Source organism: Podarcis raffonei, chromosome 15 (genome assembly GCF_027172205.1).
Source record: "Podarcis raffonei isolate rPodRaf1 chromosome 15, rPodRaf1.pri, whole genome shotgun sequence".
Lineage (NCBI taxonomy): Eukaryota > Metazoa > Chordata > Lepidosauria > Squamata > Lacertidae > Podarcis > Podarcis raffonei.
In genome coordinates, this window is record NC_070616.1 from 34077628 (window position 1) to 34096311 (window position 18684).

At 43.7% G+C, this 18684-nt stretch overlaps 1 protein-coding gene and 1 non-coding gene across 13 annotated transcripts in view; one reads left to right on the forward strand and one right to left on the reverse strand.

Moving 5' to 3' along the window:
- PKNOX2 (PBX/knotted 1 homeobox 2) overlaps positions 1-18684 on the forward strand; it is a 439557-nt gene that overhangs the window by 405664 nt on the left and 15209 nt on the right. For all 12 annotated transcript variants that reach the window (XM_053367533.1, XM_053367525.1, XM_053367526.1 and 9 more), the window contains one exon: positions 2820-2939. In XM_053367533.1, coding sequence (XP_053223508.1) covers positions 2820-2939 — 120 coding nt within the window. The remainder of the gene's footprint in view (positions 1-2819; positions 2940-18684) is intronic.
- On the reverse strand, positions 12106-12207 carry LOC128403264 (U6 spliceosomal RNA). The gene has a single exon (XR_008327911.1). It is a non-coding gene; the product is annotated as a U6 spliceosomal RNA (small nuclear RNA).

Sequence of the window (18684 nt, forward strand, 5' to 3'; positions counted from 1 at the left end):
AGGGGCACCCCAAAAAATATGAGAAATTTCTCTATGAAAGGATTTTGCATTCAGAAACTCGAGGGGGGGCGCTATTTCATTTCAGCATACATGTAAGCTTTGTGTCACTTTGAAAAATCAATTTCTTTATTTTTTGGTTTAGTATTTTTTTCAAATTTTGAATTGCATACGGTGGGCACTGTATGTTTTTCAGTACTTGGGGCCTCTAAAACTCTTGATCCAGCCCTAGATGAAAGGCTGGTTCACACAACAAAGCAAGCAGCTTGAGTTTGTTCCCCTCTTCGCCTCTCTCCATGAGTGTACCCAAACTTGCATTGTGTGAACTGGAATACACATGCACTGATGCCTGCACTTGAGTTGCTGGTCAGGGTCAAGGGATGTTCCCCAGCTTCCCCCTCCCCAAGACTAGAACAGTGGACATTTGCTTATTAAAAGATAGAAGCAGCCTCTGGCCTGAAGAATTAGGGCCATTCTGCGCTATTATATAGCAAGAGCAGATGCAGAAGATTTCAGCATTCCCCCAGATTGCATTTTCAGGTAGGGTTGCAGGTAGGTAGCAGCAGAGGTAGGATGCAAACATCATTTCTTAGAAAGTCTCCTCCTTACAGAGGGGAGGGGTTGTCAGCGGGAGCCATTTCCCGCGTTGGCAGGGGAAAACCAATCAGGTTGAGGCTCAGGGCGGGGTTTAGCCCCCCCAAATGTGGACGCAGCAGCGCTTCCCCTTCATTCTGCTGCTGGTTTTCGTCGGATCACCCACCCTCTCTCCCTTTAGTTCACTGCTTGGTTCTTGACATTGCTATGGACCTGTGGTTGGTTGCCTTGGTTGGCCAAGGGGCCTGGTAGGAATTTTTATCCAACTGGCAAACTGGCACCAGCCACTTGGTTTTTCGCCTACCTCGTAGCAAATCGTCACAACTTTTGGTATTGGCAGTTAGGCACTGGAATATGTTTGTGGATTGGAGGGCAGGGTGTGGCCATCGCATACCCCTCCTCTTTATGGGTGTTCCGGGAAGGGAATCTGGCGGTCGTGGATCCTGTCCAACGCCCTTGCTGGTGGCTAGAGCCATGGCACGACCCCCGGTGACATCAGGGGGAGCTTACAGTTGTATTTGCATCAACAGGCTCCTCCCACTGGTGGTTAACCCTTGATAAACTCACCCCTTCCTGAGGGGGTGGAGTCACGCTCTGTTGTTTTATCCAATGCCTAAGCCAATACCTCTCACATGCTGTAATCATGTTTTTAGCCCATTAACCTAATAACGTGTCCATGTGTCTTTCTTATTCTCAAGCGGGTGGCGGGTCCTTGAATCACAAACATAGGAAGCTGCCTTAAACTATTGCTCCATCTAGCTCAGTCTAGTCTACACTGACTGGCAGTGGCTGTGCGGGGTTTCAGACCACAGCCTTTCCTCCACTACCTGGAGAAACTGTGGGTGGAGCCTGGGGTCTACCTGATAAACTTAGAGTTACTTTCTCCTTTATGATTCTCCCCATCTTCCAAGTCTGCACCTCGACTCCAAAAGTGGCATTTGGAGGTGAGATTTCCTGAGCTTTGCTCAAATTATTCCTTCCATGCTTTTCCACAACCTTTCCAGCATTGGTGCAAGGGTGCTTTCCGAGGAGAAAGATCAGAAGTCACTCCCTGTCCAAACCATTGTGCAGATGAAAATGTATGATGAAACCACGCCATTTATGTGTGCGGTCATAATTTGATGAGTAGCATGTTCTACTTTCCCTGTTGGAAGCAGTACGCCCCAGAAAGTCAGTTGCTAGAATCATCATCATCATCATCATCATCATCATCATCATCATCATTATTTATTAAACACAATCCATAGATCTCAGGGTGGTTCACAACACAAAAATACAATATCCAGAATGCGGCAGCCAGACTGGTGACTGGGAGTGGCCGCCGAGACCATATAACACCGGTCTTGAAAGACCTACATTGGCTCCCAGTACGTTTCCGAGCACAATTCAAAGTGTTGGTGCTGACCTTTAAAGCCCTAAACGGCCTCAGTCCCGTATATCTGAAGGAGCGTCTCCACCCCCATCGTTCTGCCCAGACACTGAAGTCCAGAGCTGAGGGCCTTCTGGTGGTTCCCTCACTGCAAGAAGTGAAGTTACAGGGAACCAGGCTGAGGGCCTTCTCGGTAGTGGCGCCCTCCCTGTGGAACGCCCTCCCACCACATGTCAAAGAGAACAACAACTACCAGACTTTTAGAAGACATCTGAAGGCAGCCCTGTTTAGGGAAGCTTTTAATGTTTGATGTATTACAGTATTTTAATATTTTTTGGGAAGCCGCCCAGAGTGGCTGGGGAAGCCCAGCCAGATGGGCGGGGTATAAATAAAAATAGGGGAGGGGGGACAAACAAATCAATAATCACCAGGCAGAGAGAGCACTCTTGCACTCATATACTCCTTTCAAGGCTTCCCATACGCATCTGATTGGCTGCCATGAGAACAGGGTGCTGGGCTAGATGGACTTCTGGCCTGACCTTGCAAGGCTCTTCCAGTCTTGCATCTTCATTCATAAGCAGATTTATTTATTTTAACTCGAACGTTTGGCACAGCGGAAAAGCCTACTGATCTCCCTTTCTTCCCCAGCTTCTAAGTGTTCCTCCTAAGTTAGTTTTGCTCTCCTCCTCTCTGAATAGCGCAAGCTCCTCTCTAGCCTCACAAGAGCCACCGTGAAATCGGACCGACGTTGCGATCTGTGTCACCATGGCAACCCAGGCTCCTCTTTCCCTTTTCTTTTTCTCCCCTTTTTCACCTGCATTGTTGCTTAAGCTTCCCTTTCTCTTTCCCTGCCCTGTAGGTTAACCTGGACCTGACCTCTCTCCTTGACAGCGAAGATAAAAAGTCAAAGAACAAACGAGGAGTCCTGCCGAAGCATGCCACGAATATCATGCGGTCCTGGCTCTTCCAGCATCTTATGGTGAGAGGAGTTAACAAGTGTGTCTGAGCGATTAACCCCTTGGGATCGTTTTTCCATTAAGGAGAAGCCAGTCCAAAGGGTGCTCACTGCCCGGGTTTCCATGAAGTGGCTTGCTTATCTAGGATAAGCACCAACATCTTCACAATAGCCAGAGAAAGAGACTGCAGACAGGAAGCTGTGCACTATTCTTTATCTTGTGGATTAGAGGAAAAAGCCAAGCAGCCCATTCCTAAGGATCTGCTTTAGTAGCTGTACAGTAGGTGCAAGCAGTGGCTTTTTCCGCCGCAGCTTAAGCATGCACATACTAATGGCAAGCAGGGCAGAAAAGGCCTTCTTTCTCTACACTGTACCAAAGAATGACAGACTTCTCAGGCTCTAAGGGACTCATTAGGTGCCTCTGGCTGCACAGAATCAAACACCTTTGTACCCAGGCCTAGGATGTGCCAAATGTTTACCTGTTTCAGTTTGCAAAAAAATCTTGTTTTCAGCGGGACTAAAATATTTCCTGGAAACACCTTTTTGAAACCCGTTTAGGTGTAGCTGCTTGCTGCTGTTTGTTCCTCCTCTCTCTCCTGACTTCAGTGCGGTTGTGTTCATCCGTTTCTGGTTAAAGCTGTGTTTTCTCGGGCAACTTATCCTAACCAATCAGGGATCACCAAGTGAATAGAATGTCATAGCACTACATAGCCAATCGGGTTTGACTATGGGGCAGCGTTACTGAGGGTAAACATAGACAATTGCCCTCAGAGTGAGGGCAAAAACAAACAAATATTACCTGCCCGTCACCCTAAGGTCCCAGGGCATGTCCACAATGATTTAAAATACAACATTAAAAAACAATTTATAATCGCAAGAATAGGGTGGCTTCTAAACATATGCAAGGGTCAAAGGGTAAAGAAGTGCATCTTCAGTATTCGATGAAAACATTATTGTGAAGGTGTCGGGTGCATCTCTCCCTGGACTGGTCACATGGGTGTTCCCAGCCAATCATCCATGAGAAAATACTTGGAGAAACCCTTGGGAAAGAAACAGCCAACAGGAGGCAGCCTTTTGCTAGCTACCCATTTTAAAAACCTTTTTTAAAAAGTAAATACAGTAGCACTCTCAATTTCTGCACTCTTCATTTCTATTATATATGTTGCTAACAAGACTGAGCTATGGGCGTGTGCATATATAGTCAGTGCCTTTCTTCTAGGAAAAAAAGGCACCACTACTCCCCATTAAGTTGTTACAGTAAGTGGCCTACTTTTAACCAGTGCTTTTATTCTAGGGGAAAGGGTCTGGTACTGTGTACTTTTGAGTTTCCCCAGAAAAAAAAACAACACCAGATATAGATACAGATACAGAGGTACCAAGGGACGTGGGTGGCGCTGTGGGTTAAACCACAGAGCCTAGGACTTGCCGATCAGAAGGTCGGCGGTTCAAATCCCCGTGACAGGGTGAGCTCCCATTGCTCGGTCCCTGCTCCTGCCAACCTAGCAGTTCAAAAGCACATCAAAGTGCAAGTAGATAAATAGGTACTGCTCTGGTGGGAAGGTAAACGGCGTTTCTATGCGCTGCTCTCATTTGCCAAAAGCGGCTTAGTCATGCTGGCCACATGACCCGGAAGCTGTACGCCGGCTCCCTCAGCCTATAAAGCGAAATAAGCGCCGCAACCCCAGAGTCGGTCACAACTGGACCTAATGGTCAGGGGTCCCTTTACCTTTACTGTGGTACCTTGGGTTACAGAAGCTTCAGGTTACAGACTCCGCTAACCCAGAAATAGTACCTCGGGTTAAGAACTTTGCTTCAGGATGAGAGCAGAAATCTCAAGGGGGCAGCAGGAGGCTCCATTAGCTAAAGTGGTACCTCAGGTTAAGAACCTTTTCAGGTTAAGAACGGACCTCCGGAAAGAATTAAGTTCTTAACCTGAGGTACCACTGTAAACACACAGAGAGAGAGAGAGAGAGAGAGAGAGAGAGAGAGAGAGAGAGAGAGAGATTCTGTAGCATTCAGTGAGGCAGAACATGTGAGGCACTGCTGCCATCCCGGCTTCCCAGCACAGCAGGTCATGGTCGCTTACTGAGGGGAGGCGCAAGAAGCTCAACATGTCATGGCAGTAGTGTTGGACTGGCTCCACCAAACTGCACCAAACACCCCATGCCTCACACCTCCCCTCTCCCTCTTGGTAAGTGGTAGCGACCCATTGTGTTGGAAAGCCAGAAGAACAAGAGTGCCCAACCCACATGCTTCACCAGTTTCTACTGAATAAATACTTCTTCTTCTTCAATCACTCATAGCTGAGTAAGATTGTCTTCCATAAACACAGTTTTAACAGTGAGTCCATAAGTGACTGAGGAGGCCAATTCTGGATCCACACGTCCTTCCATAGCAGGGACATTGGTTTCTGGTCAGAAGTTGATCACGGTGTGGATTTGCCAAGCGTGCCTTCCTCTTAGCATGTTTCTCCCTGAATATAGATACAGATGGACCTCAGTCCCAGGCCAGCATCCTGCTCTCACAGTGGCCAACCAGGTGTCTTTGGGAAGCCTGAGAGCAGAAGCTGAGCACAACAGCACTTTTTTCCATCGGTGAATCCCAGCAAAGGGCAGTCAGAAGCTTAGCGCCTCTGACAGTGGAGCAGTTGTCACAGACTAAAGCAAACCTGACCTACTTATAATCCTCCACATCAAATGCCACCCGTAAGTTGTGTCTCGTAGCCTATCAGGGATTCAATCAATCTATTGATCTTACTACCTTCTTTGGCCTTCGGAAACAGAGGCAGCTGTCAAGCATGTGACAGACCACAAGATATGACTGGCAGCATTTGGCTTGGTGTAGGCTTAGCTTAAAGGGAGAGACAGGAGAGAGCATGTCAGAAAACACGGCTGATGCGAGTTCTCATACTTATCCACAGACTGAGATCTGGATATCTGGATTTTGAAATCCTTACATTTTGATTTTTGTAGTTTTCGACATTTGTAGTTTTCGACTGATGTGCACATTTTTGAAAGCAGTTTCTCCTAATGTAATGCTTTTTGTATGTTAGTTCCACTGATGTGTTCATTTTTATGCAAACTTTCCCCCTAATATATGCATTGGTTGATAGGACAACTGCATTGCAAAATTCAGATTTTGAAGGAAGGTTGTGTTTGGGTTTCCTTGTTGATTTGGAAAGCACAGATTTGGTAAATTCAGGTTCAAATGTGAACTGGATCAAATTTCTCCCCATCCCTACCCCTTATTTTAAAATGTTTAAAACATCACTCACTTGATCCATGTGGCATTTTGGCACAAAGCAAAACATCTCACTCCAATGCATCTTGGCCTGTTGAACACAATAACTTTAAGAAGATCCTGGCTGCTAGATCAGACCAAAAGTCCCCCTTGTTCTCACGGGGGGCAACCAAATGCCTATAGGAAGCCCCCAGGCAGGATTCTGTGTGTCATGCCTGCCTGTTGCTTCTGGATCAGCCAAAGATAACATAGTCCCAAGCAGCCTACATTCAGCTGCTGCAAAAGTTGGGAAGGAAGAGGAGTCAATCAATTTGCACAATGGCACCAATTTTCTCTATGTCTAGAACACACGGAATATGTTCATATTCTACAATAAATGGTAGAGTTCCTCTAGAGGGAAAGCTCAGCCATGCTTTGCATTTTCCCTCCTATTTGCCAAAATTATTGGATAGAGGGAAACTGACCATTATGTGGAAGCAATACATGCTCTCATACTTAGGGCTATAGCTGCCACCTAGTGCCCAAGAGAGAAAAATATATTCCGATTTGCTAGACAACCAACGACCATCATACATGCATATGCCAACCCACAATCTAATAAGGAGATTTGGGGCCTAATAGCCTTTTTGTAGATGTATCCTGCTGGCTTGGGCTTCTTTGACTGGTTCAGGCCTCTTCATTCTCATGTGTTAATCAGCCCCGCCTCCTCCCTTGTGGATCAGTATTTCTTCTGTTTCTTCTCCAATGATGGACTGAAGCTGGAATTGCCCACTTCCCTTCATTTCACTCATTTGTGTGTTTCCTACAAGACTCTGTTCCCACATCTCATTGAGAACTAGAAACATGCAGGCACCTTTTCTGGATTCGACACCAGAAAGCTTGATTTTGAGCTATAGAATGATACACATCTGTTCATATTTCTAAACCTTAGATGTCACCCTTTTTTCAAGATCTGTGTTGTGTAAACAAAGCAATGCACAACATAGAATCTAATGGCTGTGTTCGGCTAGTATATGTGTTAAACACTGGGTAACAAAGGAAGCAGGTGACATACATATGCAACCCAACAAGTAATATCACCCTCAGCACTTTGAGAATAAAGAGCTTCAGCCCTAACTTTTAAATTTGGCTCTTCAAAATTCTGCTTCATTAAGTTAAGCTAAGGGTATACACATGTCTTTGGGGTAAACATGGTTTATATTGGGTTGCAGTTACAAAACTGAAAGTAAATAGAAAGCTGAACTAAATATTACAAATACAATATGTTAGTAAGTCAAGGGGGGAGAGCAGTTGAGTAGAGTTACAATTATTAATGCTGGGAGTGTTCCTCCTTATATTACAACCTGGGATGGGTCAGCCAGTGGGATTCATTAGCAATGAGATGTCTCCATCTAAGCTACTCAGAGTAGGCCCACTGAAATTATTGGTCCCCAGTTAGTTTTGTCTATTAATTTCAGTGTGTCTACTTTGAGTAGAACTAGCACCAGCTATAATCCACTAGGCAGGATTCAATGGCATTGTTGCACACTCTGCTCTCTCAGTGGGACTGTCTGCTCTGGAAGGTTTAGGGAATGTGGTTTAGGGAATGTGCGGGAGGAAGGGGGGAAGTCCCATTGCGCAAGCAGACCTTGTCTTTTTTTTTTTTTAAATTTTTTATTGGTTTTTCCACATATAATATAAAACAATACAAAAGACAAACACAAACAAACAAACATATAAACATGTATAATTTCATAGATTTTTTCATGTACCCAATTTCAGCGACTTCCCCATGCCCCCCTTTTCTGCATCTCTGTTTTGAACTTTTTTTCCAGCAACCCCTGATCCAAATTATTATTAATTCCTTTCTTTAGCCTCTTTCTTTCCTCTTATCAATCATTTATCGCTGCAAATCTGTTATGCTTTACCCATGACATTTTAACACTCAGTAATTTTGCAAATATTTTTAAGATAAAGTTTAAATTTCTTCCAATCTTCTTCCGCCGTCTCTTTCCCTTGGTCACGGATTCTGCTCGTCATCTCTGCTAGTCCCATGTAGTCGATCACCTTCGTCTGCCACTCTTCCAGTGTGGGTAGTTCTTGTGTCTTCCAATACTTTGCTAATAAAACTCTCGCTGCTGTTGTAGCATACATAAAAAACATCCTATCTTTCTTTGACACCAATTGGCCTACCATGCCCAGGAGAAAAGCCTCTGGTTTTTTGTGAAAGGTACACTTAAGCACCTTCTTAATTTCATTATAGATCATTTCCCAGAAGGCCTTAATCCTTGGGCACGTCCACCAAAGGTGATAGAAAGTACCTTCAGTTTCATTACATTTCCAACATTTATTATTGGGCAAATGATAAATTTTTGCAAGCTTGACTGGGGTCATGTACCACCTATAAATCATTTTCATAATATTCTCTCTTAAGGCATTACATGCCGTAAATTTTATACCGGTGGTCCATAACTGTTCCCAGTCAGCAAACATAATGTCATGACCCATGTCCTGTGCCCATTTAATCATAGCTGATTTAACCATCTCATCCTGTGTATTCCATTTCAGCAGTAAGTTGTACATTCTAGACAAATTCTTCGTATTGGGTTCTAACAATTCTGTTTCTAGCTTTGACTTCTCCACCTGGAAGCCTATTTTCCTGTCCTGTTTGAAAACTTCATTTATCTGGTAATAATGTAGCCAATCTCTTACTTTAAACTTCAGTTTCTCATAACTCTGTAATTTCACATTTCCACCTTCATGTTCTACAATTTCCCAATATTTTGGCCATTTAGATTCCATATTAAGTTTTTTAACTTCCTTAGCCTCCATTGGTGACAGCCACCTAGGGGTTTTATTTTCCAACAGATCTTTATAACGAATCCAAACATTATATAATGCTTTCCTAACAATATGATTTTTGAAGCTTTTGTGGATTTTTACCTTGTCATACCAGATATATCCATGCCAACCAAATCTATTATTAAACCCTTCTAGGTCCAAAATGTCTGTGTTCTCAAGAAGTAGCCAATCTTTCAACCAGCAAAAAGCTGCTGCTTCATAGTAAAGTTTTAAGTCCGGCAGGGCAAACCCCCCTCTTTCTTTTGCATCAGTTAATATCTTAAATTTTATTCTGGGCTTTTTGCCCTGCCAGACAAATTTCGATATATCTTTCTGCCACTTCTTGAAACAGTCCATTCTGTCCACAATCTGCAATGTTTGAAACAAAAACAGCATTCTTGGCAAAACATTCATCTTAATAACAGCAATTCGGCCACAAGCAGACCTTGTCACCCATGTGCATACCCCACTTTGTGCTACGTTGATTTCCACCCAACATGTTTGCAATTTACAGTGCAGTGTCCTCCTTTACACAATGCATAATGGTACCATTAATATTATAATAAAAGGTAAAGGTAAAGCACCCCTAAGGGACACGGGTGGTGCTGTGGGTTAAACCACAGAGCCTAGGGCTTGCCGATCAGAAGGTCGGCAGTTTGAATCCCTGCGACAGGGTGAGTTCCCATTGCTCGGTCCCAGCTCCTGCCCACCTAGCAGGTCGAAAGCACGTCAAAGTGCAAGTAGATAAATAGGTTTTCCTGTGACAGAGTGACAAATAAGTACCGCTCCGGCGGGAAGGTAAACAGCATTTCCGAGTGCTCCTCTGCTTCACCAGAAGTGGCTTAGTCATGCTGGCCACATGACCCGGAAGCTGTACGCTGGCTCCCTCGGCCAGTAAAGCAAGATGAGTGCTGCAACCCCAGAGTCATCCGCGACTGGACCTAACGGTCAGGGGTCCCTTTACCTTTACCTTTAAAGCACCCCTGGACCGTTAAGTCCAGTCAAAGGCGACTATGGGGTTGCGGCACTAATCTCGCTTTCAGGCCGAGGGAGCCGGCGTTCGTCCACAGACAGCTTCCCGGTCATGTGGCCAGCATGACTAAACCGCTTCTGGCACACGGAGGACCAAGACGAGTGCCAGAGAGCATGGAAACTCCATTTACCTTCCTGCTGCTTTGGTACCTATTTATCTACTTGCACTAGTATGCTTTCGAACTGCTAGGTTGGCAGGAGCAGGGACAGAGCAACAGGAGCTCACTTCGTCACAGGGAATCAAACCACCAACATTCCAATCGGCAAGCCCAAGAGGCTCAGTGGTTTAGACCACAGATAGTTCTTTAGAAAAGGATAGGTCTATTATATCATTTATTTAATTAGTTCTTTTTATATTTTACTTATATCATTTATTTATATCCTGTCCTTCACCTAAGGACCTCAAGGCAAAATGCATAGTCCCCATCTTCCTGCTTCCATTTTATTCTCACAACAGCCCTGCGATGAGTCTGAGAGAGAGAGAGTGACAGGCTCAAGTTCACCTTTGTGAGCAAATGAGCATTTGAACCCAGGTCTCCCTGGTCCTGGTGTAATATTCATTATGCACTAAACCATAGATGGGGAACCTATGGCTCTCCATATAGTATGTTTCTGAACTCATTGTCCCTAGTCATTGGCAATGGGACCAAGACTGGTGGGAGTTGGAGCCCAACAACTTCTGGTGAGGTCCAGGTTCCTCACTCCTGCTTTAGATGCTGGGGACATTGGACAAGGGGGGCCGTTATCCCACCCACGAGCTTCCCAAAGGCATCTGTCTGGCAACCGCTGGAAACAGATCACTGGAGTGTGATCTTACATCTGATCTTACACAGCAGGGCAAATCCTTTTTTATGTATGTTTTGAGACGAGTTCTAGGAGAAGCCAGGAAAGCCTTTGCTTGGATCTTGGGAGCCTGTAAAATGATACAAGGCAGGAAAATACAACATGGCAAGCAATCTTGCATGAAATACAGGAGGTGGGCTGAATGTGTATCTTATCGCCCTTTCTGTGACTCATTTTTTTCAGTCGTTGTTGTCAATGTGCCATAGCCTATAGGATGCTGCCTTGAGGAGCATGCTTTTTTTTTATTTTCCATCATCCGTTCACAACAGTTGGCTCCAACTGCAAAAGAATTAAAAGGCATTTGGCAGATTTTCCAGAGCACTATTTTACACAGCAATTAATACAGATTTATGCAATTAGCACTGTTAGAAAGAGACTCTGGGGCATTCCAGGCTTCTTGTCCCAATTATCCCAGAAGCTTTGGGGGAAGAGGGGGGTCGTTAGGATGCAGTTTTTAATCTAAATGTTTTTCACATTCAGTTTCGGGGTGTGGGCGTGTGGGGGTGTTCATTTAGCGATCAGTTCAATGGGCTGCATTTCACGGCACGTGGCAACCATTTCTCATAGTTGTAGCCCAAGGGAGGGCAGAAGATACATCTACTGGCAGATTCCCTGGGTGATCGACAACAGTAGATCCACAACCGTGTCCGACCCCTTATTGTTTAACAAGTGCAACAACAAAATGACTCCCCACCACTGAAATGGGGAGGGGAGAGGCGAACAGAAATGGATTTTGTATGTGGAAGGGCTGTGAACTCAATAATAATAATAATACTAATAATACCAATAATAATAAATATTTTTTTTATTTGTATCCCGCCCATCTGGCTGGGATTCCCCAGCCACTCTGGGTGGCTTACAGCATATATAAAAACATTTTTAAAAATCAAACATTTTTTTAAAAAAACAGAATATCTTATGCAGACTATAATTAAACCAATAAATCAACAGAAGATCATGATCATAACCATAATAATCAATATACAGTTGTACCCAAATTAAAATAACCACCAACCCCAACTAAACATTTATTATTATTATTATTATTATTATTATTATTAGTTTTATACATTTCAATAATTTTACAATCGTTTTAACATTTCAAAACTCGACTCCCTTCCCCCTCTTTCTGCGGTTCCTTAAATTTTTTTCTGCGGTTCCTTAAAATATTATTTATATTTTCTGCATGTTCCAAATTCACTTAATTTACTCATTTATTCATCTGCTTTAAATATATATTCTTATAAAACTGCCGGTTATTACAGTAATCCTGCCAATGTTCTTATCTTGCGCAGGGGCCATGCTAATCTTCTCTGTATTGTTACAATTTTAGTATTTGTGCTGCTGAAGGGAGCCCAACCCCAACTAAACATTTAATCAACCCCAACCCAACAAAAACAAAACAGAGGAACCAAAATTAAAACCGGTTTAAACATTTTAAAACATTTTAGCCAGCTGCCCCAACCCAAGAGTTGTTCCAGCAATGTCCCTCTGGCCTCCCAGGAGCCTCTTTTAGCTGTTCAAGGTGAGTCTGGCCCCGCCCCCTAGGCCAGGTGGAAATGGGCCATGCAGCAGGGAGTGGGCTTCTTTAGGGAAGTTTTTAATGTTTGATGTTTTATCACATTATTATTATTATTATTATTATTATTATTATTATTATTATTCTGCTGGGAGCCACCCAGAGTGGCTGGGGAAACCCAGCCAGATGGGCAGGGTATAAATAATAATAATAATACAATGGTACCTCGGGTTACATACACTTCAGGTTACAGACTCCGCTAACCCAGAAATAGTACCTCAGGTTAAGGACTTTGCTTCAGGATGAGAACAGAAATCGTGCTCCAGTGGCGCGGCAGCAGCAGGAGGCCCCATTAGCTAAAGTGGTGCTTCAGGTTAAGAACAGTTTCAGGTTAAGAACGGACCTCCAGAACGAATTAAGTACTTAACCCGAGGTATCACTTTTATTATTATTATTATTATTATTATTATTATTATTATTATTATTATTATTCCAGCACTCACGGCAGCAGCAATGGCCCTCCAGCCTCCCTCAGTCCCATTCTGGTCCTTACAATAGATTGAAGAACAGGGTGCCTGTCAACCGTGTTCAGCAGCTGTTCAGAGGCACCTAGTCTTTCATTCATTCAGTGTTGCTCTTGTCAAACTCAGAAGGGAGGAGGGTGGGGACAAACTAGACTTAGTTAGATCTGCCTCGCATTGGCCATGATGGTCTCTTGCTTCCCACCCTACCAGTCCCAAGGGACATCTGCTGCTGCCGAATGAGAGGGAAGTTGCCCGACACATCAGTGGCACCTTAGCAAAATCTCTGAGCTTGGGTGCATTCTTAGATTCCCACACGCACATGCATGGCCTCTACAGAAGCAAGCAGAGCTGTCCTGCCTAGAAAGAGGTTTGCTCTTCTCCCCTCGATGGTGCTGCATTTTGTTCCTTCAGGCTGCAGGGAGGACACTTGCAATAAATCCTTCTGTTTTCAAAGCACCTTTCCCATTAATTAATTAATTAAATTGCACAGCCGGCAAATCAGGGCTGTCAATCAGTTTCCATTGATTTGGCAGGCGGAATCGGTTCTGAGTTGCCCAAGGTCAATCTCTGAATCATGGAGAGATCCCAAACAGAGAACATCTCGCAAACCTTCTCCCTTTGAGGTGGGGATGTGGAGGAGCTATAGGTATTATAGCTCAAAGTAAGTAAAAGAAAGGGAAACGGGTGGCGCTGTGGTCTAAACCACTGAGCCTAGGGCTTGCCGATCAGAAGGTCAGTGGTTCGAATCCCCGCCACTGGGTGAGCTGCCTTACCTTTAAGTCAAAGAAATTAGATCATTTGACATCAATGGCACTCCTCCCCAGCATTTATTGCAATATATTTCTGCTCTGCCTTTTACGGCAAGGCCTCACAAGCCAGCTTATAAATTTTTAAAACTCTGCCAAGAATATAAGGTCCAAGAAATTCCTCCATGGCCTTGTTGACAATTTCATTTCCCAGAAGGTGGGAGAAGGAACAAGAGGATCATCTATATTGGACCTGGTCCTCATCAACAGGGAGAAACTGATTGACAAAATGAAAGTACTCAGAAACTTGGGAGGGAATGATCGTGTTTCATGATACAGAGGCAAGGGAAAGCTCGTGTGTGTGTGTGTGTGTGTGAAAGTTAATATATGTACATATTAGAAAATTTTACGTGATTTATTTATTTTAAAACATTAATAAACTCCTTAATTTAAATATATATATATCTTAATAAGCTTATAGCATAAAAACAAATAGTATCATTAAAACAAAAATGCAAAACATAAAATCAATAAAACATTCTATAGGGAGTGGAACCACAAGCAAAATTTCCTCAGACAATCTAAGTTACCTTCCAGGTCTATAGGACAGGTGGTTTTTCAGGTAACCTGTTTGCAAGTTGTTGTTTTACATGCAATCATCATCATGTTACTCTTAATAATAGTGTAACCAGTATAAGATTGGTATAATGTGAGCTGGTCTATTAGGATCTTAGCAGCTGCATTTTGCACCAGCTGAAGTTCTGCGCAGTCTTCAGGGGTAGCCTTATGTAGAGAGCAGCAAAGTCATCCAGTCTGGATATAACTAGCAAGTAACTGAGTCCAAACCTGTGTCTCCCAGGAAAGGTCACAGTTGGTGAAGCTTCTAACGGCACTGATACCAAATACATTTTAATTTCTCTTGTTTCATTTGACACATTTATATCCTGCTTAGAACATGACTCAAAAGAAGCCAACACCAAAAGCGTTTTATTTAAAAACAAAAAAAAGTTAAAAATGTACAGTAAAAAAAATTATTTCACAGCCGCAAGAGAGCCCCGCTTTGGGCAACAGCCCAGTGACACCTAACTAAGGAGCTACCAGCAGATTGTTTCTTTGTAAACTTTTTCCTGTTAAGCTACATTGGCCATTTTGTACTATTTCTTAAATTCCTCCGTTCTCAGCTTCCAGTCCTTGAGTTTAGTTTACTATGACAATAGCTCAAAATCACTCTCTGCAATGCCTTAAAATGTCCAATGAGCACTTTCCCCCTCTGCTTAGATAGAAATAACCCATCAGGAAAGCATCTTGGGAAAGCAAAATTGCTCCAATATCACTTGCTATAGATTTTAGCTTAGAAGTTGTAGCTCCTCGCGAGGGCTTTAAATCAAGAGCAGCTTTTATTAAACGAGAGCCTCTTTATAAGCCAGTGTTGTACGAGTCGCTTACTGAAGATGGCATCTGAGCTAGAAAATAAAAAGGCGAAGTCCAAGGCCAGGCAGGTGGCTTTGAATAAAAGCGGGGTGTCGCTGCTGAAGGTTATTCATACCTGAATCCTTACACCAGGGGTGGTGAAGCTTTGCCCTGCAGATGTCCTCCTTGGCCACAGGGTTGGCCAACCCTGCCATGCACCCATTTCCAACACAGATGTCTACATCTTGTGCAGTAGCACCTGGTGCCCACTGGCACTGGTGGGGTCGAAAGCAGGGAGGGCAACAGTAGGTGGAGTCAGTGCCAATGACACAGGCAGGGCCAACTAATTCTGGTTTTTCATGCCATCCTGCTCCCTGCTAAGTTCTGCAAGACTAAGGAGGAGGGAACTGACTGCCTGGGCCACTCTCTGGGTCAGTTGTAAGAAGGCAGGCAGTTGTGAGTGTGGGAATGTTTAGGGATGCGTAGAGGATATATTGTCTAAGATATCCTATCCCAAATTGTCTTTACAAGTTCAACAAAATCAGCAGAGTTAACATTCCCCCTTTTCCTAAACACACGCACAGCAGATAGCTTGCTCAGACTCGTTAGAGTCTCTGTAATTATTTCCTGGTATTTTCCCCGTTTAATCCCTCCTAAAATAAGATGCTACACAGTCTTCTGTTAAGCATAAAACGTTTACTCACAAGTAATCATCTGTTCACACAAAGGTTCCTAGAAGGCAGACTTAAAAGGTTATAACATAGTTTAAATGTGGTGACTATCTCCTTATGGGAGAAAGCACCCCTTTCCTTCTCTTGGCCTGGAGCCAAGGGTGCATCTTAGTAGTGCTGTTATTAAGATGGCATAGATAGAGACAAGAGAGACAAGTTGGTCGCCAGCCTGTGGTTCTGGTTCTTTCTACTTCAGGAGAGGCCACACACAACTCAAGTTACACATAGGAAGTTTTGTCTCAGTCCTGGAAAACAGGAAGTTCCAGCTAGAGGATGACATAACCTTCATGTCTACTCTAGCCATGTTGTGTTTGACTACACCTGATTCTTACATCCCGCAGTGAGCTGGCTAGTGGCAGTCTAAGGCTGGTGGGGCAGTGCCCCATTCTCCCTAATGTATCAGCCTCCGCTGGTCCTGTTGGATGGGAGAAGAATTCACAGAACTCAGATTCAAAAGCAGACTCAAATCAGGTCAGATCATGTTGAGAATCTGCAGTCCAGCAGATTCCAACGGAGGTGGTCCCAGGGTACCAGAATTACCTCTATCCTTTTAACTGTTTCTTTTCTTTTAAAAAAAGTTCCAATATGCATCATCCAGCCAGCGCAGGGATCCTCATCTCTGTGCACTTTGAAATCCAAGTCGCCCTGCGAGCAACAGGACTTGATGATGTTCCATTGCTCTTAGAGGGGGATGCAGGTTAAGATCATGGCTGATCCTTGTTTATATGTGTAGCCAACCATGATTCTTCCATACAATTTCCTCTGAAAGTGACAGAAGCACATGGCAGCATGGGTCTTTTAAAGAAGTATTGGGGAGAGGGGGAGAGAGAGAGAGAGAGAGAGAGAGAGAGAGAGAGAGAGAGAGAGATGCACATTGCACACTGGTCTTGCTCTCCAAACACGGTGCACCCTCAGGAAATTGTTTGCTCGGCGAACATTTGCATAACGAGTCAATGATTTCTATTGATTCCTATGGGGAGATTTCTAATGCGTTCCTGACCACGGCATCTCGACCCTGAATTGACAAAAAAGAAACTGGGAAAGCCCCCTGAATCCTTGCAAAAGGCAAACTAAGAAGGGGGAAATGCTCTCGATTGTCCAGTCTCTCCCCCTTTCTCCTACTCACCTTGGTTAAGTATCATGGTTTCTGGTGAAACAGCTTCGTGAACCAGCAAAACACAAAAAAATAAGGCTTATTTAAGGCTGCTTATTCATTTACAGTACTACACGCAGGTCCAGTTCTTTGTATATCTGAATCCGTGGTGTGAATAGTGAGGTTTAGTTACTAATTCTTCACATTTGGATAACTGAATTTTCTATCATGAGCATTTGGATAGTGGGACCTTCATGTAGTTAAGAGGACAGAGGCAACACTGCAACCACTGGACCTCCTCATAAGTATATTTGTTTATTTTAACTTTTGCCTTTAAAATCTGCATTGCATCTGGATGGGATGAAATTAGTTCAGTCCCCATGTAGAACTGGGACTGCCTGAGAATCATTGGGTCCATCTATACTTACTCTCCAGTGTTATGGAAAGTAAATAGCCTCTGGCCTAGACTATGTAGCAACTAGTACCATCAACTTGACTTTTTGAACATGGTCACAGAAACACAATTAGAATAGCACTGTGTGTTTTACACTCATAGTGCTTAAAACTGAGCAACATGAATGGCAGCAAAAACCAAAATCTGTTGTGATTCAGAAGCTTTTGTGGTGATAAGCCGTAAATCAAGGTTCTGCTTGCTATGCAGCAAGCAAAATTGGAATTAATGGTTCATCTGCCATCACTAAGCTAAGTTGCTGCTGCCCTCTGCTGCCCAAACAGTAGAACAAACCTGTTTAAAGAGAAACATTTGAAAAATCTGAAAAAGTACCTGGCATTTATATGTAAGGATGGAGGAGAAATTTGATTCAGTTCACTTTTAACTGATTTGCAGCTTTCAAAACAATACAAGAATCAAAACACAGCCATCCTTTGACATTCTCTGAATTTTGCAACCCCAAAAAGTGCACAGAATTAATATACTGGCATAAAGTATGTGCAAAAATACATGTATTTGTGAAAATAAGTTACAAACACATACTATGTTAGGGGAAATTAATTTGCAGAAATTAATGTGACTGCAAAATTGCATATGTACGTACGTACGTACATACGTGTGTGTGTCTGTGTGTGTGTGTGTTAGGAGAAATTTGCAGTAAAATACTAGCGAATTTTCATGAGGACTTTCGATTTTTTATAAAATTGCAAACTGATGTGGAAATGTGAAGGGGTGAGTTTAAGACTGGAAAACGGGGAGAAACAGAAAATTGTCGGATTTCCCCATCCCCATTTACAGACACAGAATTTCTGGAGCATCCAAAGTATTTCATATACTTAACTCGTAAAGATATAAGAGGGACACGGGTGGCGCTGTGGGTTAAACCACTGAGCCAGGACTTGCCGATCAGAAGGTCGGCGGTTCGAATCCCCACGACGGGGTGAGCTCCCGTTGCTCAGTCCCTGCTCCTGCCAACCTAGCAGTTTGAAAGAACATCAAAGTTGAAATAGATAAATAGGTGGGAAGGTAAACGGTGTTTCTGTGCGCTGCTCTTAGTGATGCTGGCCACATGACTCAGAAGCTGTACGCCGGCTCCCTTGGTCAATAAAGCGAGATGTGTGCCGCAACCCCAGAGTCGGTCACAACTGGACCTAATGGTCAAGGGTCCCTTTACCTTTAAGGACATAAGAAGAGCCTGTCAGCTGGATCCGACCAAGGGCCCATTGAGTCCAACATCCTCTTTCCCACAGTGAGCTGCTATGGGAAGCCCCCGAGTGGGACATGAGGGCAATGGGCCTCTCCCACTCTTGTTCCCCAGGCAACTAGTATTCAGAACCATGCTGCCTTTGATACGGGAGGT